Genomic DNA, 20,664 nt, shown 5'->3' with positions numbered 1-20,664 from the left:
ATAGCTTGAGAAAATGCTAACACCATGACCAGTTTCCCTCAGCACTGGGGGAAGAAATGAAGGGGACATGGGGAGGCTTAGAGAGCTATAAGAGCTTATAGAGCATATCAGCTATGTCTAAGTGGTTCCTGACACTTAGGGAGGGAATGAGTTTAGGAGGCCTCTGACCCTGCACTCCACCACTGGGCAAGATGGCAGGAGCTCACAAATGACTGTGCCTCAGAAGGTCACCATGCTCAGTCTTAGATCTGCTAGCTTGGGGCTGGATCTCCAGTAGTTTGTTTTGCATTGTTCAGTTCCTCCAGACAAACAATGTGTCCCTGCAACCTGTCCCTGTTGTCTGACAATGGGATGCGTTTGGGGCCTTATACTGATAACTGATTGGTTTTCACAGTAAATCAGGGAGGGCTACAAGAGTGTCTTGAGTATTTGTGTAGTTGATTTGTTTTGCCATATGATATAATCTTGGATAGCTGTAAATATACTACGGTAACATTTTAATCCAGTGGTATGTCTTTTTAGGACAGAAGACTGGTGATTTTTGTCTCTTTTCAGATGCCAAGGTGGAGACTGTTGATATTTTGCATAAATCAGAAACAACTAGTATAGCTTTGTAAATCAGAAATTCATACCAAGCTTGAGTTCCACTAACAGCTGCAGCTTCTGTGTGTGAATACATGTAAGCTTGTATGTGTCCTTCAGGTTAGGTCTTAGGCTTTAATAATGGCTAATCCTAACTTAAAGGAATGACATTCTGGTACATGGCTGGCAGCAGAGATGAACTGAGGCTGCACATGGGTGTGTTCAGGGCAAGAACCACAGCAGGAAAAGATCAGAGAGAGAACATGACACACTGAGGAGCTGGGCCTGGGAGCATACCATTGTTGCGCTCATCAATGGGCGACCGGATACCACCTCCATTTAAAATGCACATGGATACATGGTTCCAGAACATTTCATCAGCGTGTCTGAGATTGTTGTTAATCTGAAACAATAGCACAGATTTACATAGTTACTCTGGTTTTTCTTCCTTAGGATCAGCTCCAGGAATCTGGTTAGCTCTCCTGAGGAAATGAAGCTACTTTTCCCCTGCTACTGTGTTCCCAGGAATTTCTCAACTATAATTAGAATTAGTTTTACACTCTCAGAAATAAAAATACACTGTTACCAGTCCATGTCAAACTCTTAGTTCCCCCTCCTGAAACTCCCATACTGTCAGGCCAGGTGGCCTTAGCAAAATGGTCTCTTGGTTGTAGTCCTGGTGTCGGGACTGGGCCTCCCATGGAAGGTGGCCTTCAGAGCCACTCCTGCACAGGCTTCTCCAGGGCAGGCCATGCCCTCTGCCTGATTCTGAGGGCTTGGCCTAGAGCCTGCTCAACACCAGATCTCATGCCAAAGAGAACCTGGCCTCTATATGTATGTCTCCAGCTGATTCCCAAGTTGGCAATTTTGGAAAGACAGGGACAGCCTTTTAAAACTGGGGAGAATCACATCCATTCTTTTCTTTTATAAAATGTATGTTTAGTTATTAGAAATAAAATGAATACATTCTCATTTAGGAGAAAAAAAAAAAAAGCCAGGCGTGGTGGCTCACACCTGTAATCCCAGCACTTTGGGAGGCTGAGGCAGGTGGATCACCTAAGGTCAGGAGTTCGAGACCAGCTAGCCAACATGGTGAAACCCCATCTCTACTAAAAATACAAAAATTAGCTGGGCATGGTAGTGGACACCTCTAATCCCAGCTACTTGGGAGGCTGAAGCAGGAGAATTGCTTGAACCTGAGAGAAGGAGGTTGCAGTGAGCTGAGATCATATCACTGCACTCCAGCCTGGGCGACACAGCAAGACTCCGTCTCAATAAATAAGTAAATAAATAAATAGCAAAAGCTCTCCTTTGTTCTAGCCTCTTTAACAGAGGGATAAGCACTGCCAACAGCCTGGGTTGTTTCCCTTCAGACTTCTCTTAACATTTATATACCAGCTTCTCCTTAACTACTTCTCTGGCATTGACTGCATGATGCTGAGGAGACACCAGCAGTCTGGTCTTGGCATGAGCATGATTGTTGTCATTTACATGGCAAACATTTATTGAGTGCAGTTGTATCCTGGGCACTGGGCAATGCATGCCAAGCACTGACAAAAATGACTTCCCTGAGTCCAGGCTGTAAGCCCGTGGAAGTGGTAGTCTGACATAGGAGACCTTGGCTCAATAAGGCCCCCAGAGAGCTACCATGGCCATTCTGCCTGCAGACAAGTAGACAGGGGCTTGTTCTTCATAGGTGATCTTGCTTAGCCACAGGACTTGTTATTACCATTAAAACTGTGTGTTGTCTTTCTGTGCCTGTGAAAGAGGTTCCTGTCACACAAGGCCAGGGTTCTCTGGAGTCAAGTGAACAGATGAGAGAAAAACAGTCTGGCCAAGTTGGATCCAAGCAGATATGCTTTTATGTATTATGTTGATATCTCAAGGGTAGCAGAGTTTGTGCATTTGCATCATCTTACAAAAGGAAAGCAACATCCAAAATTCAGACGTCTAAGAACACCTTAAAATAAAGATTTTAGTTCTTGTAAAGCAGTATGTTGGTGGTTACCTAATCTCCTTCCAACACCTTAAGAAGGTACTGAGTATGAGGCTACATCAGACCTTTGTTTAGGCACTAATGTTTTATTTATTTTTCATATTTATTTAATTTTAGAGACAGAGTCTCGCTCTGTTGTCCAGGCTGGAGTGCAGTGGTGCAATTATAGCTCACTGCAGCCTCCTGGGCTCAAGCCATCCTCCCACCTAAGCCTCCTGAGTAGCTGGGACTGTAGGCATATGCCACCACCCTGGCCAAAAATGTTTTGAAATCCCTCATTCTGTAGCTATCAGTCTATCCCTTCTCACATCCTTCCTTCCTCTTCCCTCTTCGTCCCTAGCATATGTCCACTCCTGCAGATGACTTACCATAGCATCACAAATCAGGTTGCCCATGTTGCATTCTCTAAAGCGGCACGATTGAGAGGAGCCATCCAGATAGACAATTGTTTTCCCCAATTCCTGGGTAGAATAATTGTCCAATTTTATTCTCCATTTGTTAATGTCTGCTTTTATGCTTGGATCTAGAAGGAAGAAAAGAAGGTAGCCTACAATTAAAGCAAATCTCACACTGTGCTAAATTCTGGAAAAGGAATGAAACATCATCTATGTTACTTGCTGTGAGAACATATTTCTTTACCATATTTGTGTGCATTTTGGTTTTGACCATGAAATCTCCTTAGAAACTTCTATTTTGTTTCCTGGTAATAAGACCTGGAATGCATCTTAATTTAAGAATATGCTGAACATCTACCAACTCACCACATCTGTATGAGCTACCTGTTGGCCCACCTGGGACAGCGTTAGTGGTGGTGGTAGGAGCTCTGAAAGGCCCGGGGCAGTTATAAAGGGCCTGCTGAGGTGCAGCTGGGCTATCGCTGTCAGCGTCGTCCTGGGCCCCTTTCCCATCTAGCTACTGAGAGGCTTGTGTTGTGACTACAGGCTCCCCTGGGTGCTATGCACCTCACCTTCCTGATGTGATCATAGTCAACAGAAAAGGGAAGGTGAGAAACAAGCACAGGAGTGTGTTCTGGATACATATGAAAATCAATGATAGAAAAATGTACTTTTACTCTGAGACACAGACATAAAAATAAGGTACTCCCTCATTTGATAAAGAAACTGACGCCCATGAGATTGGGCAGCTTGCCCAAGGCACACTGCCTCTAGTTGGGGGGCCAGGACTTGAGCTCTGCTCTGCCCAATTTGAACCCCTTTACTTAAGTTATCATCTCTCCTGTAAACACAAGCTGAGAGTGGCTTTTGCATGTCAGGATCAAGATTTTAAAAGGCAGAGGAAGCAGTGATGCATGTAATCTGATGCTGAGAAGACTTGAAAAAGCAAGTGGGGCTTTTTGGCATTTGGGTGTGTTTTAAATCTATCCATGAAGAGGGCAAACTCAAGGAAGAAGCTAAATTCTTCAACAGTATCATAATCTTTTCCTGAAACATTAAAGGAAAAAATGAGAAGGACGAAAATATCCGCTATCTAAATTTTAGATTGGTGGAACATTCCCCTGAACTTCACTTACCTTCAGGAATGCTGCTATTTAGAAGAATGGGATTTCCATGGGAAGAGATGACGTTTCCTCTTTCATCAAACTCGATCTTCAGATAGCCTAGGTATTTGCCAAAAGCATAGGCCTGGACTACAGGAACCTTCCGCCCATCATCAGAAGTGACTATGAATGGGTACTTCCCAGCAGGCACCTCTTTGGAAGGTGGATTGCCTGAAATAAAAGAGCCACAGCTGATCAAGTCAGCCCTTGTACATACATGGCTGGCTGTAGGCCAGCAGGCCACTGGCTGGATGACAGAGTTTTAAACTGATGATTCGCCATCTGTTGCTCTACATAGCTAGTCTTTCAGAGCCCTGTCTGGGCATTTGCCCATTTCCGAATGCCCTTTCGGTATATGAATCCTACCATTCTCAACTCAGCAAGCTCTTCCTAAGACTCGGGCATTGTGCCTGTGCTGTGGGGCACACAAAGATGAAACACTGTTAAGAGTATCCTCCAGGCTTACTATGGCTCCATTCTCACTAGCCAGGTGGATTAGCCAAGCCACTTTACCATACTGTACTTCAGTTTCCTTGCCTATAAAGTGGGATAAATTCATTTTAAATGAAATCCATTTTAAACAATCCCTATTTTACAGGGCCGTTGAGAGGATTAAATATCTAAACTCCCTAGCTGGGTGCCTGGCATATTGTAGGTACTCAATAAATATACAATAAGAGTGCATTTTTTTCTCTTATAAGGAAATAGCAATCTCTAGAAACCCCAGACATATACTTCAGAGCTTAAAATCTTTAGTAGAAGATACAGAGATGACAAAGAGCTGTTTTTGGGATTTGCTGCTAAATTTTGCATCCCTTCAGATGTCTTTTAGAAGAGCCACATTCTCCCTGAGGGCCAACCAGCATGCACACTTCTGACCACAGCCAGCCATCACACTGGTCAGGTTCTGCAGGCCTCTGTCTCAAAGGGGAGATGTGGGAGCTGCTCATCACCCAGAGACTAGAAGGCCCACCACTGCCTGGAGTAGTGGAGAGTATGCAGGAGGGTGGAGAGTGTCACCATACAGGGAGCAGGCAGCCCAACCTTTAATCACTTGGCACATTTAAGTTCCTTAACTGTAGACATGCTTCAGGAACTCGGTGGCTTACATCTTACCTCCAGGGCAGACAATGGCACAGTTCAGCTGTTTCAAATTAGAGACTATGGGATGGATTCAGTTGACCACATTACTGTTTCTATCATCTCCCTCTTCATACCCATGGCTAGTCATTCCTATTAGATATTCACAGAGGGTCCAGAGAACTTCAGCAAATGTTGATTACACACAAGGACCTGTTATGAGAATCAGCCATGAGTCAGGCCCTGGGCTTAATCTCATTTAGTCCTCCAAGCTTCCCATGGGACAGGTCCTCTATTATCTGTACACTGCAGACAAGAAAATTGATTGTCATAGACAGAGTACCCAAGGTCACACAGCTGGTACGTGATGAGGGTTCGGAGGAGGCAGACTGAAAACCCAGGCTGCGAGGTATTGGAGCTTACGTTTTCTCCACTACCCACAAGCCTACCGTGTATTTTTTTTTTTTTTTTTTTCCTAAAGTCTGCAAGCTGGTTGTGAAAGGCCACTTACCAAATCAAATGCAAACCCAGGATTTGCATCTTTGTGTTCCAAGCTCTTTCTGGGCTTCTCTTTTCACATAAGACAAGCTGGATAACATGTTACGAAGAATCCAAACCTGCCATGCTCCTGTGCCAAGAGCGCCCCCGCTTTCATCTCACTAACCACAGGGAAGAAGCACTGCAAATACTAACGCTTCACAAGCAGGAAATAGTCGTTGCCAATATTAACATCCAGTTTTCTTGCTCTCACTGGGAAAAAAAAGAATAAGGTCTTGGAACTTTATTTTTACAGAAGCACCCAACTTGAGATCCAGTGAAAGCCTTTGTTCCATCTCCATCTGTAGTGGATGCAGATGTTGTCTGTGACAGTGGCAGATAACGTGATGCATGGAAGACCAGCATGGAAGGTTAACATCCTACTCAGCCTCATTCTGCTCTGTGCTGGTCCTCCTTTGGGCAAGCCTGGTGCCTGGTCTTTACTTCAGGGGACCAGGTGGTTATGACAGCCTCTGTCAGTTCGTCCTCTGATCATAGATGCTTGGGACTGTGCAGTTCCCCAAATGTCCACAAGGTGGCGGAGAACAACCCGCCCAGGGAGAGAAGGCACTAGTTGGCAGGTATCAGGAGTCTGTCAGTTTCCTGGAAACCCAAGAGCTAGGAAAGCCTGATCTTTTTTTGGCCGTTATCTATCTGCCTTCCGTAGAAATATCTGAGCTTAGAAAGAATGTAAAAGTTAGGAATCCAATAATCCGGTTAGATGCCTCAGCATGCACTCTGCAAATAGGAGCCAGCAATCTCAGCTCCAGAAAACATTCATTAATTTGGATCCTTTTGTCACTGGCATATTAAATGGGCTTAATCAGGAACAAGGAACAAGGAAGATGCTAACCATGCAGCTGGTCTGGTTTGGCAAATCTCTGTCTCCTCCACAGCTGAGCTCTTTCTGCTCCCCTTCAACTCCACAATCCCAGGAAATCACTGACACAGAAACCAGTCCAGGGTTTCACATTTTCTACGCCATTCCGTGCTGTTCAGCTGAAGATGTTCGTGACCAGAATATTTTTTCCACAAAGAGCTACACATCTGTCTTTAGAAACCTGACTTGTCATCTTGGCAGGAAGGAAGATGTTCACCAGAACTCTGTTCCAGTCATCTAGCCTAGAATTCATCCAGGAACCAAATCCAAAGGGGCTGTGGAGTTGTGGACTGACATCTGGAGTTTATAAAGGCTTCATTTCCCAACATGGTACGGGTGCTTGAAGGAACCTCAAAGGACTCTGTCCTGGGAGCCAAGGAATGTGGTGAACCTAAGTGTGGGTCTGGACAATTGCCCTCCTGGTGTCACATGGTAATAAACAGAAGTGCCAGGGAGCAGCCTTTTCTTTCTCTTTCTCTCTCTCTTTTTTTTCTTTCTTCCACCTTCCCTCCCTCCTCTTTTCCTTTTCTCCCTCCTTCCTTCCTCTTTTTTCTCTCTTCCTTTTCTTTCTTTCAACAGGGTCTCATTCTGTTGCCCAGGCTAGAGTTCAGTGGTCTCCAATTCCTGGGCTCAAGCAATCCTCTCGCCTTGGCCTCCAAAAGTGTTGGAGCCACCCACCTGGCCTGATGTGGTTTTCAAGGGACTGAAGTATAGAATGTTGTAAGGCAGTCCATGCTATGATTTTAACACAAGAACTGGTTTAAGAATTCCTGAACTGGGACCACATAAGGGGACTGGATAAAAAGGATTGGTTATTAGGTTATTTCACGTGATTGCTTCTAAGGGACTTGACTCTTTTAAATTACTTGCAAGTGCACACTCCAAACATAAATATGATCGTGCACTTCCTGGTTTTAGATATTTCAAAAACATTAACAGTTGTAACATGAATATCCTAACCTATAAGACCTACATCATATGGCCCTTATCGCACCAGCTTCATCTAGAACATTCAGCCTGCCCTTCAGCATTCTTAGCCTCTTCCCATTCCTAGACCACACCCACGTACCCAGGAACCTTATGGAGTAAAGAGCTTCTGAAGCCAGAGGGCTACATGTGAATTAGCTACATCTTTTTACTTCTTGTTTATTCATCTGTGAAGTGGAAAAAAAGTAAAAGCACCTACCTTACAGAGTTATTGTGGGGATTAGGGAAGTTAATGCAGCAAGTGAAGCCTGACTCGACTGAAGGGAAATTCTTAATAAAGATTAACAATGATTACTGACCAAGTTAACTCCTGGACATCTTTCTGATCTTGGCCCTAATGTTAGTCCATCAGGGAAATACTCACTGATGATCCTCTAGACTTGGCCAAGTCCTCCTTTTACACGCTCTCACAGCATCTTGTACTTTTCCTTTTATACCATGCTTTGTAATTATATATAATATGATTTATTTGCATAATTATGTATTTTTAAAAAATCAGATCAGAAGACATTTAGTTCTATGAGGGCAGAGGCAGCTATCTCTCTAGGATTTGTCTAGCATGTGGTAGGTGCTAGATAGATGTTTGTTGAATGACAACTTAAGGAGTTGAGCAATCACTTTTCTATGGATCATACATGATTAAGATGCTTTCCCTGTGGTGGAATCATGCAGAAGCCAGCAATGCCTGAGTGCCAGCCCTCTACCCCAGGTTCCCTCAATTCAATGTCCTCAACTATGCAGCTGGGTGGCAGCTAGTGAAGAGGAACCTGAACTGGGAGTTGGGATACAGGAGAATGGGTTTTGCTACTAGCTCAGTTTCAGTCTGGTTTCTGGACTATGGGAGAGACATCTAGTCCCTGGGGCCTAATTTTATTTTCTAAATTTGTAAAACAAAAGATTTGATTAGTGGTTTAAATTAGTAGTTTTTTGTTTTTTGTTTTTAAGCTATTAGTATCTTTAACATACAAGAAATCCTTTTGTGGCAAGGCAAGCCAATAAAGCAGGAAAGCTGAGTTCCTCAGGCTACACCCTGGTAGAGCTGGAACCCAGGAGTAGGTTCCTGCCACCAGAGCCCCTCAGAGCACAGCACAGAGACTGCTGGCCTAGAAGTCCCCTGCACCCAGTCCCTCCAGCTCTCCAATCAGGCCCAACTGCTGTCTCTGCTTCTGCTAGTCTAGCAGCACCTTCAGGTGAACAGGACAGAGCGTGCTCTCTAGTCATCACAGCCCATTCAAGAGGTGTCCAGCAACCAGAGGAGCAACCACTGTCTCTTCAGTCATCTCTGTACCAAACCATGATGCACAAGCTGTCATGTCAACTTTAGGGAATTTGAGGGGTCAGGTACTGTTATCTATGCCCAGACTATGTCACTCTGCACATGCTTCGATTTACTGCTCAAATTCTTTCCTCTGGCCTTTCAGTGATGACCCAGGAAGTCTAAAAGAGATTATGCATCTTCTGGTAGTATCCAGAGTGGGCACAAAGCCCTCATGAAATCCAATCCAGGCTATCTGCTCATACCCAAGCCTGACAGGCTGGGCAAAGCAGGGAACCCTGCAGGTAGGGAAGAGTTCACCATACATTTAGTCACTCATTCAACAGATCTTCACAGAGCTCCAGTGAGTGCCCATTGTTTTGGATCTCCACTGCCTAGCAGGGCCAGGACCATGGTCTGGTGCGTCATCTTTTGGAATGGCTGCTCCATGAATACAGAGTAGGGGAAAGTGAGCAAATCCTTAGCTTTCTGCTAGTCTCTTCTCTTCACATGGAATCTGGCCATCTCCATGGCTCAGCATCATTCCAGATACTAGGATTCCCATTCACTTCTTACATTGTAAAACAGGCTTCTATATAACAATGTTTAAAAATAAGAAAACAAAAATTATTGAAACACAGCTACCTTCTGGTTCTATCACCATGGCCTGTTAAAATGCAGTGGCCAAAAGAATGGGGTGGAGAGAGAGATTAATTTTCATTTTGGCACGCCCGTGTAGTTCCATTTACTAATGGTGTTCTTTTCAGAAGTAACAACTTTGTTTCTTGAGGTTAAAAAGGAGGTAACTGTGACCATACATTGATGTAGTCCTGATATATAAGCATTTGGCCAGAGTTCTTCCTACAGTGGTTGTCAGCTGCTGTGTGAAAGGCTGTGTATAGTTGGTGAGTTGTCTAAATGAACAGTTCCCTTGAGTCATTCCTTCCCATCATGTTGGTGTGCAATGCAGTGTGGAGTACTTCAGATAAAGCTTAGAACCTGGAGGTCATCTGGAATGGATGGCCAAAGCACTGGTTCCAAATCATGACAGAGTACTTGGAGAGTGTCTTACAGATGAGCAATCATGAATTCCTAGACATAAATGTTTCTTGGCCTGGGGGAAACATAAACTGAGGACAAGAGAAATGAGTGAAGAATACCTACGCTGCTTGGGTTAAACCACTGAATTCCTGGTTTCTTATCTTTTAAAAGTAAGAAGATACATTTAGTCATTTGTGAATTTAGCTTAGATTCTCAAATTTAGGATATCTTTTTTTTATTTAACAAAAATATGTATTACAGTTAAAGTTTAGGACTAGTGGCTAATTTTATAGGGTTTAGAGGGACTTTAAAAATTTGTTATAAAAGTAAAACTAGCATTACAGAATATTTGGCAAATGCAGAAGAAAAAAATTATTCATAGTCCTACTGCCTTTAATATAATTTCTGTGAATTAATATGTATGAGAAGCAAGGAGGGGGAAATTGGTGTCGGAATACATTTTAAGGAGAAACCATTTTGTTCAGTGAAATACCTTTATTAGATTTCTTCAGATAGGATATATCCTACTGGTTTCTATTTCTCTAGCTCTCTCTTTCTCTCTCAATACTATATATATAGAGGGATAATACATGAGAAGAACTGGGCCCTAGAACGTAGTAGGTCTAAGATAAATATGTCAGTTCTCTAATATTCTCTCTCTCTATATATATATGTATATAATATATTTAACAGATCAAATATGTCTAATATAGACGTATTTATATATTCTATTCATATATTATCTCACTTAATCCCCACAACTCTCTAAGGTAGCCATATCACTGTCACCATTTTAAAAAAAGAAAGCTGATGCTCAAAGTGGTTGAGTAACTTGTCCAAAGTCAGACAGCTAGTGGTGGCTGAGCCTGAGAGGAAACCAGTTCTTAGAGTTTAAAGCACTTTCCAAAACCCCATGCCACTTCCCAGTGAAAGTTGGAGAAATGAGATCCTTTGCAGAAGACCATCCAGCAGCAAAGTTAAGGAAACACAAACTTCAGTCCTGGTAAGAGATTCGTACCTATGAGTAGGCTTAAGACTTCACAGTAGCTGGCCATCACCTTTCCTTATGATTCAACCCTGCCAAATGACCTTGGACTGCCATTTGTTCTGTAGTCATTCATTTTAGATTTTGATTTCGGATAGTCTCACTTCATCTTGGAAAGCAGTTTCCTGTGACAGCTAAAATGGATCAGTGTTATGTGGCTGCAAAAATTACAAACCAGAAGGTTCTGGCTTTGCTCTGTAAAGGAAGCAGGTGCTAAGGCTGGGCCATGGCCAGAAGTTTACTGAAAGGACCCAAGAGGGTGACCACCAGTACAAGTAAGTCCTTGTGCTTACCACATTCAAAAAGACCAGGAAAGCAAAGTCCTTTTTTTTTTTTTTTTTTTTTTTTTTTTTTGAGACAAGGTCTCTCTCTGTCACCCAGGCTGGACTGCAGTGGCATAATCATAGCTCACTGCAGCCTCAAAATCCTGGGTTCAAGTGACGCTCCTGCCTCAGCCTCCCAAAGCACTGGAATTGCAAACACTGGGATTGCCAACATGCCCAACCACACTCAGTCACGAAATTATCTTTGAAGCTGCCACCCACACCTCTGCCCCTTCGCTGATTCTCCCCCATCACTTAATAAACACAGATGTCAGCAGTTCTTATCAAATGCCCAAAGGAAATGGTTCTTTGTCGATGAGTGTTTCCCTGTCTTGTGAATGTTGTAAGTAATAACATTGTTTTCTTGTTCTAAAAGGCAAGATTATCTAGACTGCAAGGATGAAAATTAATGGAGAGATGAATAATGATTGTAAACACCAACAACAGTCTTCCACCCTCTTTACTTATTCTTATTATAGCAGGGATGCATCCATCCCATCAGACTATGCACCAGCCTGACGGCAGCATAAAGAAAACGCAGCAGGTGCTTGTCATCTGTCTTAGTTATAATTACACTGTAGGCTCCATTTGTTTTAAGAGCAAAATTCTGTGGTCATTAAAATTATTTCTTTAGATACATGAAAAGTTTTGAATTTTGTATTCAATATATGTGCCTAAATCCAGAAGCAATGGAAATTAGATAATTTTTAAAAACCTGATCAATCAAATAAAGAAATCTTACTTTTTAAAGAAGTTGCACTTGTTAACATCCATTTAACAGTACTGGACACCTGCCTTCCAGCATCAGCCACGACACAGTCAAGGGTATAATGGACACTTCCAGGCTAGCAAGGAAAGAAGCGAAGCCTGCTGGACTGGGAGGGAAAGACAAATTCAAAAGACTTGAGGTTTCATAAGGCTAAAGGTGAGCTCTAAAAAAATAGGGAGTGAGAAAGCTTTATGGCTAGGAGGCCTGTGATAAGATAGTTGAGAGTGGAGGCAGGGAAATATGAGGTAGAAAAGGGTGGGGTCCCTGGCAATGGCTCCACCCTCAAGCCTGGACCCATGGCCCAAAGTGAGAACTTTATATCCCCATTTTTCTGCCCGAATGTTGCCTTTTCCAAATCACCCTGGCCTGCCCTGTCCCCTATCCTGTCCTCATAAAAACCCCAGGCTCCACTGGCAGTGGAACGGCAGAGAAGGAGATAAGAGAAGAAGCAGCTTGACATTGGTGAAAAGCAGCTTGACTTCAGAGGGATGGCTTGACGGTAGGACCTCGGAGAAGAGTTCAGCCGGGGATGGCCTAATGCCAGGAGGAGACACCTTCCCACACCATACCCTTTCCAGTTCCCCATCCCACTGAGAGCCATTTTCATCATCAATAAAATTCTCCACATTCACCATCTTCAATTTGTTCTTGCAAGCTGATTCTTCCTGGATGCTGAACAAGAGTTTAGGATACAGAGGGCTGTCACACTTAACTGTTAAACACTTCAACTGTCCACGGACAGCAAAGCTAAAAGGGCACACTGTAACACATGCCCCTGGGGCTCCAGGGGTCACAGATACTCACTTAGATGCTGCCGCGGGGCTGCACAGAGTTCTACTCCTGCCAGCACCCAGAAGCACTTGTCCCAGCCTCTGCACCCGCTCACCTATGTGCTCTCCCTCCCATGGGGAGTTGAGAGCTACAGGATGAGTAAACAAGACAACCCTTTCATGAGTCCCATGAAGGGGTCAAGGGAACTATCCCATTTCAGTTTTGGACATGGAGAAATTGTGGAGATAATCAAGTCTCGGCCTGTGGCTCCAGAAGTGAAGTTGCTGAAATGGAGTGGAGCTGTCAGTCACTGGGTTAAGGAGATCAAGGGACTCTGAACTTTGGGTATTGGATCAACTACCCACATGGACACTCTGCCAGGTGAAGGCAGGAGCTGGAGTGGAGAAGAAGATAGGAAATTGGGTACTAAATTCTCAGTGATGTGGGACATTGCTTGGAGGTGATTAGATGAGAGGGATAAGGGGGATAGATGGTCTGAGCCTCAAAGGAGTTAGAGGAATAAAGTTCATATCAGTAGCCTAACAAATGTGTGAGGTATTCTACCAAATTGTTTATATTTCCCCAAATCCTGAAAAGTAAGCTTTCAGGCTGTATGTATGGATGACTTTCTATATAACAGGATGTTAGAATGGGAAGGATGACAGAATTAACAATTCGAATCTCTTTACCTGGAGGCTATGGAAACTGGTGCTTATATTCACCCAAGGCCACAGCTAGCCAGATTGATTTGCAGAATCCAAAACTCAGTTAAAATATTGGGAGGCAAAGAGAGAAACAGCATCTTTGGAGTCCCTCCAAGGACAGCACAGAGAATGGAGTGCCCTGGTGTAGCTGCTGCAGGTACTTTTTACTACTTTTTTCTCTAAAGGAAGCAACATGGACCAGTTCGTGACTCTAGGATTTAAGATTTTTAGAGAAAGCGTTTGCATTTTAGCTCTTATCTTTGTAGCTTTATCATTTTGTAAGCCTCCTAGAGGGAGCCTTCACTCTGATGTTAGACTGGTCAGCCAGTGCTAGGGTTACCTGCATATGCATGGTAGTTGGAAAGGAAAGAAACTGGAATAACTTTCAACATTTGGAAGGGATCCGTTCATGCACTGTTTTAGTCATGCCTTATTTGAAGCTGAGTTTTAAAAAAATATGAGCAAGCTACAATACAATAAAATTAATGTAATGGGTGGTAACCAGCATTTAAAAAATCAAATAACAGAAGAGAAAATATGAGGGTGCAATCCATGAGCTTTGGAAAGGTTTTCTTCCATGTGTGTTTGTATATTGGATACGGTGTGTGCAGAAATGATTCTCAGTAAGATTTAAAATTCCAAGGGATGTATTATTTTAACTGTATTTTTATTAACTAATCATATTTACCAGATTCATTATTTTAATGTCATTCTAATTCCATAAAATTATTCAGCAGAGTTGTTTTCTTAAGGCCAGGAAAGTTTATTTAAACAGGCAAACAGGCCTCGTCCCTATTGTGTCCTGGAATTACCTTTAATGTTTTTGTTGTTGCTGTTGTTGAAACAGGGTTTCACTCTGTCATTCAGACTGGAGTTCAGTGGAGCAATCATAGCTCATTGCATCCTCAACCTCCCAGATTCAAGCAATTCTCCCACCTCGACCTCCTGAGTAGGTGGGATTACAGGCATATGCCCCCACACTTGGCTAGTTTTTTAAAATTTTTTTTGTAGATATGAGGTCTCCCTATCTTGCCCAGGCTGGTCTCGAACTCCCGGGTTCAAGCAATTCTTCTGCCTCAGCCTCCCAAAATTCTGGGATTATAGGCGTCAGCTGCTGTGCCTAGCCACCTTTAATTGTTATGTTCACTCATCAAAACGATGAGTATGAAAGTGGAGATTTTCATCAGAACAAGTTTAATCTTGGTAAGCAATCATGAAATGTGAAGTAAATGACTAAGTCTTGGTTATCTCAGTTTTCTCAGAGACTGTAATTATTTACTTCAAGATTTACAGATAAGCAAACTCTAATTTTTATCCTCAAATCTTTCTTTCATCCAGTCCTTCATCATTAACTAAATTTATCTACTTAGCAAAGGCACATACAGTTGGCTGTCTCTCTGTAGGTTCTGCATCGTTGGATTCAGCCAACCATGAACAAAAAATATTTTCTAAAAAAGGATGGTTTTATCTGTACTGAACATATACAGATATTTTTTCTTGTCATTACTCCCTAAACAATACAGTATAACAACTATTTTCATATCATTTACATTGTATCAAGTATTATAAGTAATCTAGAGATGACTTAAAGTATATGCGGAGATGTGCACAGGTCATATGCAAATACTACACCATTTATGTAAGGGACTTGAGCATCCATGGATTTTGGTATCCACAGGGAGTCCTAGAATCAATCCCCCACAGATACTAAGGCATGACTGTACTGTTATGGGAACAAAGGATAGGCTACAGAAATAATGGGAATCTGGGCATGGTCACCCAATCTTTTCAGGTCTCTCAGGGCACACTCATTGATGGACATGCACCACAGGCCATGAATGATCAGTTGTTGCTGTAAGACAGCATTGATTAAGATGCAGTAAAGACAAGTCAAGGGGAACATAGGAATGTTCACATCTGAATGAAGGGGTGAAACTCCTTTGAGTGTTCATGCATTATTTTGGTCATGTCTCATTTAAAGCTGAGGTTTTAGAAACATGGATTAGCTACAGTACAAGAAAATAAATTTAATGAGTGATAACTGTCATTAAATGAATAAAACAGTAAAACAGAAAAGTCGGGGTGCATTCCAGGTGCTTTGTGAAAGTTTTCTTTCACTTGTATGTGTGTGTACTTTTGTGCATTTGTATGTGAATGCACACACACATATACGTTTGTGTGTTTTGGCTCCCTGTCTACAATGTTCTTCTTACTATGGGTCAGAGTTTAAACATTTTGAAACCATTATTCTAAAGGAAGAAGGGGGAGAAGACATACCTAGCTCCCACTGTGTGTCCAAGGGTGCTGACACTGCCTCAGAGAAAAGCTAAGGTTTGGGTTTTCACAGGTCTTATCCAGTGAGCCAGCACATAACTAAAATAAGAACAGCTAACATACTAGGCCCTGTGCTAAGGCCATTTACCTATACATTCATTACACATATTAAGTCACAGTGACCCTTTATAATAGGTACTCTTGTTACCACCTTCATTCCACAGATGAGGGTAATCAGGCATTGAAAGGACCCCATCATTACTGGTAGAGTCAGAAGGACTTCACTGAGTCTTCACCCCTACCTGGTGCTTCCCAATGACCTGCTGCAATTATTTCCTAGTCTTCACTCTATTAGTTCATTTAACCCTTATGGAGTTGTTGAAGCTGTTTGATTGCAATGTTATTCATGCTAACAATGTCCAGTGCTAGGCGTCATCCTCATCACATTTGTGGATTGTCTGCTATGTGCCTGGGGCTGTTCTCGACATCTTATGGACATCTTTTCCCATGGAACAAAATTTACCATTCTTATGAGTAATGTAAGTGCCTAATCTATTTTAGTCTTATCTGTCAAAAAAAAAAAAGCCCTATTACTGGTCATAACCCATAAATTGATTTCACAACCTCTCAGTTTAACTCAGTTTGAAATTATTCCTTAGCCTGTGTTTACCAATAAGTAAAATATCTGTGAAGGAATTTAGTTAGCACACATTCATACTGGTATTTTCTTAAGTGAAGGCTAACTTTAGTTTGTGAGTTATGATTTTGACTGACATATTTTTATGAGCAAGCAACCTCCACGACACTGCATACCAGAATATAGCTATCTGTAGTTTATAAACTGCTCTCACATATTTTTACATCTCATATAATTTTCACAGTAACGTGGAACTTTGAGCATGATCATCCCCTATTTTGAAGCGAAGCTAGCAGATTCAGAGAGGCTAAGTGACCTGCCCAAAGTCATTCAAGTGGATCAGGAATGGGGACTTTTCACCCAATACTGTGTTTCTTTCCTTTTTATAATTTGTGTCTTGCTTTCTGATTGCAAAAGTAACATGCATTCATTATTGGAAAATACTCCAAAGTACTAGAAACAAAATAAAAATTACTTTCTTAGTGATAATTCCTTTTAATGTTTTTGGGTATTTCCTACTTATTGTTTGGGGTATTTTGAGTTTTGCTTTTTATCAAAATAGCATGGCCTTTGACAGCCCACATAAGGATGGTAGAAGCAGGAGCCTCTTCAAAGGGAGGGCTGTTCCCACACCAAAGCCTTTCTTGTGAATGCTGATAGACAGAAGAGCTGTTTATCAGCCTCTTCTTCCCTCCCTTGGGCATACTTCAAAGATCTATGCAGTGCAAGGTGGGGGAAGTGGGAAAGGTGGAACCAGATTCAAAAGTTTTGGGACATTATAAGTTTAAAGTGGAAAACTCACAAAAGAGTTATTCTATTGAAAAGTACTTAACACCAATCTGAGAGAGAAAAAAAGAGAGTGGTGGGGGTAGTCAGGTAGTGGGTAGGAAGAGTGCATGCTCTCCTGAGGACCCAGGGTCATGTGGCTTCCAGGATACTTATATTCCTAGTCTGCAAGCAGAGTTAGGACTCACACTCAGAGTTCCAGCTTCTGCTACCTGTGCAACTTACAAATCAAATCCACCTTGAGTTATAAAGGCCCTTATTTACATTATTTTGTTTATGCTTAAAGTTTTTTATATGACATGTTGCTTTTTGATAAGAATCTATCATAAATGACTTGGTTGGGGCTCAATAGTCTTTTTGTTTTACATATGTATGGTTTATATATGTTTTATACATATTTTATGTCATATATTTATTATATACATAAATATATGGAATTGACTTATCATGAAATCAATAAATTTCTTAGTAATGTTTGTGAGTAAGATTTACACATGTTCCCATTTAATGTATATTACATATATATTATAGATCATATAATATACATTACATATTAAATAGCAGTAAAAAGAATAATAACAGTTACAAAGGCAAAAGAGACAAAGTACTTATCTGGACATTCTGGCTCGTGCAATCCTTTTGAAACAATTACCTGTGTAAAGAAATGTGTTGGAGTGTCCTCCCACCACGACGTCCACACCCCTCACTTTCTGAGCGATGAGTTTATCCGTTTCAAAACCCGAATGTCCCAGTGCAATAATTTTGTTCACATTTAGAGTTTTTAACTTATCTACTTCAGGTTGTAATGCAGTGATTTCATCTTCAAACACTAAATTTGTTCCTAAGGAACAAAATAAATAAAATGGATATTTATTAACAAATTTTATTATATTACTTATTATACATATTAACATGCAAAGGTTAAACACCTTAATTTACCAAAGTTCAAAAGTTAGTAAAACCAAAACATATTTATTCATTAAATACAAAACCCCTAAGAAGTAAATAAAAATTCAAATCAATATCCTTGTTACATTTACTTTATGTTGTATTAGTTTAAGGTTATGGATATTGTTTTGCTCGAACTTGGTTGCAAACTGTGAGGAGGCTTCAGATATTGTTTTATATGTTTGTACATCTCAACTTCCACAATACCAATGCAGAAAACGCCTGAGCATGTAAGCATGATATACAAAATAGTATTAGCAACTCCAAGATGTTGGTTGGAAACTTGGAATAATCAGTGTTCAAATTTAAAACTGTCAAGAAGGTAGTCCTTGAATGCCTATTTTAATATGGCAGTTGATAAGTTTGTCTTGTTCTCTTTAATGCCAGCAGGCCAGGCACAGTGGCTCACACTTGTAATCTCAGTACTTTGGGAGGCTGAAGCAGGCAGATCACTTGATGCCAGGAATTTGAGACCAGCCCAGGCAAAATGGTAAAACCCTGTCTCTACTAAAAATACAAAAATTAGTCAGGTGTGGAGGCACATGCCAGCTACTTGGGAGGCTGAGGCAAGAGAATGTCTTGACCTTACCAGGCGGAGGCTGCAATGAGCCGAGACCGTATCACTTCGCTCCAGCCTGGGCAACAAGAGCGAGACTCTATCTCAAAAAATATATAAATAAATAAATAATGCCAGCATTGGAGCATTATTGAGCTCTGCGTTAATAATGGGGGCCTCATCTAAATGTTGCTGGCACTGGGATTGTGTACATTCTTCCCTGGGTGCTTATTACTGCTCATGGGGTAATAAACGATAGCCTTTTGGTATCCACTGTCAAGCATGGCTCTCATTGCGCAACCCAGGTGCTCTGTGTGCAGCAAGACAACTGGTTCCTCCCACTGGCTCTGTAGCCACACTTGAGCAAGCTTTGAGGTTTTATGGCTATGACTGGCATGAAGGTGACTGCAAATACAGACATACTGCCCTGAAGTCATGTCTGGTACTCTGTGACAAGGGAGTCCTCCAGTAGATCCAGACTCTCTTATGCTGATTTCTAAGAACCAGCACTAAACAAGGAGGGGAGGGTGGGAGAATGACATCTCATTAAAAACTTTCAAAATGCAGGAGTCTGCAATCTCCACTTTGAAAAGTACTAATTCAAAGAATAACAAGATTATTAGAAATGCATCCCTTGTTCCACTGTGATGTTTAGGAGTGTCTGTGTGCTTCAGCAGGGGAACTCCTAAGTCCTTAAGATTAGCCAACTCCGCAAGTGCAAGTTATCATGGAAGATAATTCGTGGCTGACATCATATCCAGGGAGGCCCCAGAATTACAGCCTAATAATTAGCAGCTCACAGATGTGCTGGACTGGCAAGGCTGCCAGCAACTCATAGGCAATCTTGACAAATCAAGAGTTGTAGTTTTGCCACCATTGTCTATCATGAGAACATCAAGGACAATCAGCCTCCTATTGGTCGCCCCAAGAAACCCAGGGCTCCCCGTTGCCCCTCAGTGCTATGTTGCCTTCTATGTGAGCCTTTCCTTGAACATCTCTTTGAAACAAGGTGCACATTCCCCCATGCTGCACTTGCCATTCCCCTCCTGCTGAAATCTTCTCCACAGCCTTACCACCTTCTGACACACCAAACCATTTACTCATTTATTGATTCCCCTGCTAAACATGTAAGCTCCAGTGGGCAACTTTTTTTTTTTTTGGTCAGTGTCCCTGGTGCCTAAAACAGTGCCTGGCACATAGACAAGTACCCAGGGGAATGACTGAATGTCAAGAGTATGCTACCATCTTTTGCTTAAGGTTTGGCTGCCAAGAAGAAAAAAAAAAAAATCAGAGAAATGCCTCCAAAGACAAAGGAAGGTATTCTTCTATTGTATCAGAAACCTCACAGGACCAGGCATCCCATATATACAAAACATGGGTTATATTTCAAGATGTCACGAGAAGAGTTGTATTACAGGTATTTCATGATCTAGCTAAAATAAATTAGATTAAATGTGCTAGAAATACAAGTTATACCCCTGTGGGTGCCCAGTCCGCTAGGACTGGGAGGACTGGGCTTGATTAGGGCCAAAGAACTATAGGAAGAACCCACACCAGGCTGCTGGACCTGTGGTCTTGGAAGAAGCAGTGCTCCTGGAAACATTCTATTCCACGCCATCCCTTTCTTGCACATTAGGCCCTGTAAAATGCAGCCCTCTCTTCCAGCAGCTGCTGGAAACAGCATTGTCGCTTTGCTCCCCTCTCTGTTACAGCCTGGTAAAGGGCTGGTCAGAGTCCCAGCTGGGGCAGTTTGATTTCTGGAGGCGCTGTGCCTTTCCACCAAGACCTCCACCTCCTACCTCCTTATGGGTGCCTTTTAAAGAAGAGACAATGCTTTCCTCTGAATCACACCTGAACTTCTCAGCCCTACAATCAAGCCCTGACCCAACTTTCTAGCTTTTCCTAGTCAGAACCCATGCTCCAGGAAATGGAACT

At 42.1% G+C, this 20,664-nt stretch overlaps 1 protein-coding gene across 1 annotated transcript in view; it reads right to left on the bottom strand.

Moving 5' to 3' along the window:
* The window catches only part of NT5E (5'-nucleotidase ecto), a 45,173-nt gene that overhangs the window by 5,215 nt on the left and 19,294 nt on the right, over positions 1-20,664 (bottom strand). Inside the window, exons 3-6 of the mRNA XM_010383967.2 lie at positions 17,878-18,066; positions 4,110-4,307; positions 2,947-3,101; positions 880-985 (exon numbers count right to left, since the gene is read on the bottom strand). Coding sequence (XP_010382269.1) covers positions 880-985; positions 2,947-3,101; positions 4,110-4,307; positions 17,878-18,066 — 648 coding nt within the window. The remainder of the gene's footprint in view (positions 1-879; positions 986-2,946; positions 3,102-4,109; positions 4,308-17,877; positions 18,067-20,664) is intronic.

The sequence above is a fragment of the Rhinopithecus roxellana genome, chromosome 4 (genome assembly GCF_007565055.1).
Source record: "Rhinopithecus roxellana isolate Shanxi Qingling chromosome 4, ASM756505v1, whole genome shotgun sequence".
In the NCBI taxonomy this organism is placed as follows: Eukaryota; Metazoa; Chordata; class Mammalia; order Primates; family Cercopithecidae; genus Rhinopithecus; species Rhinopithecus roxellana.
Note: the sequence above shows the minus strand (reverse complement) of the source record. Positions and strands in the feature narration are given on the sequence as shown.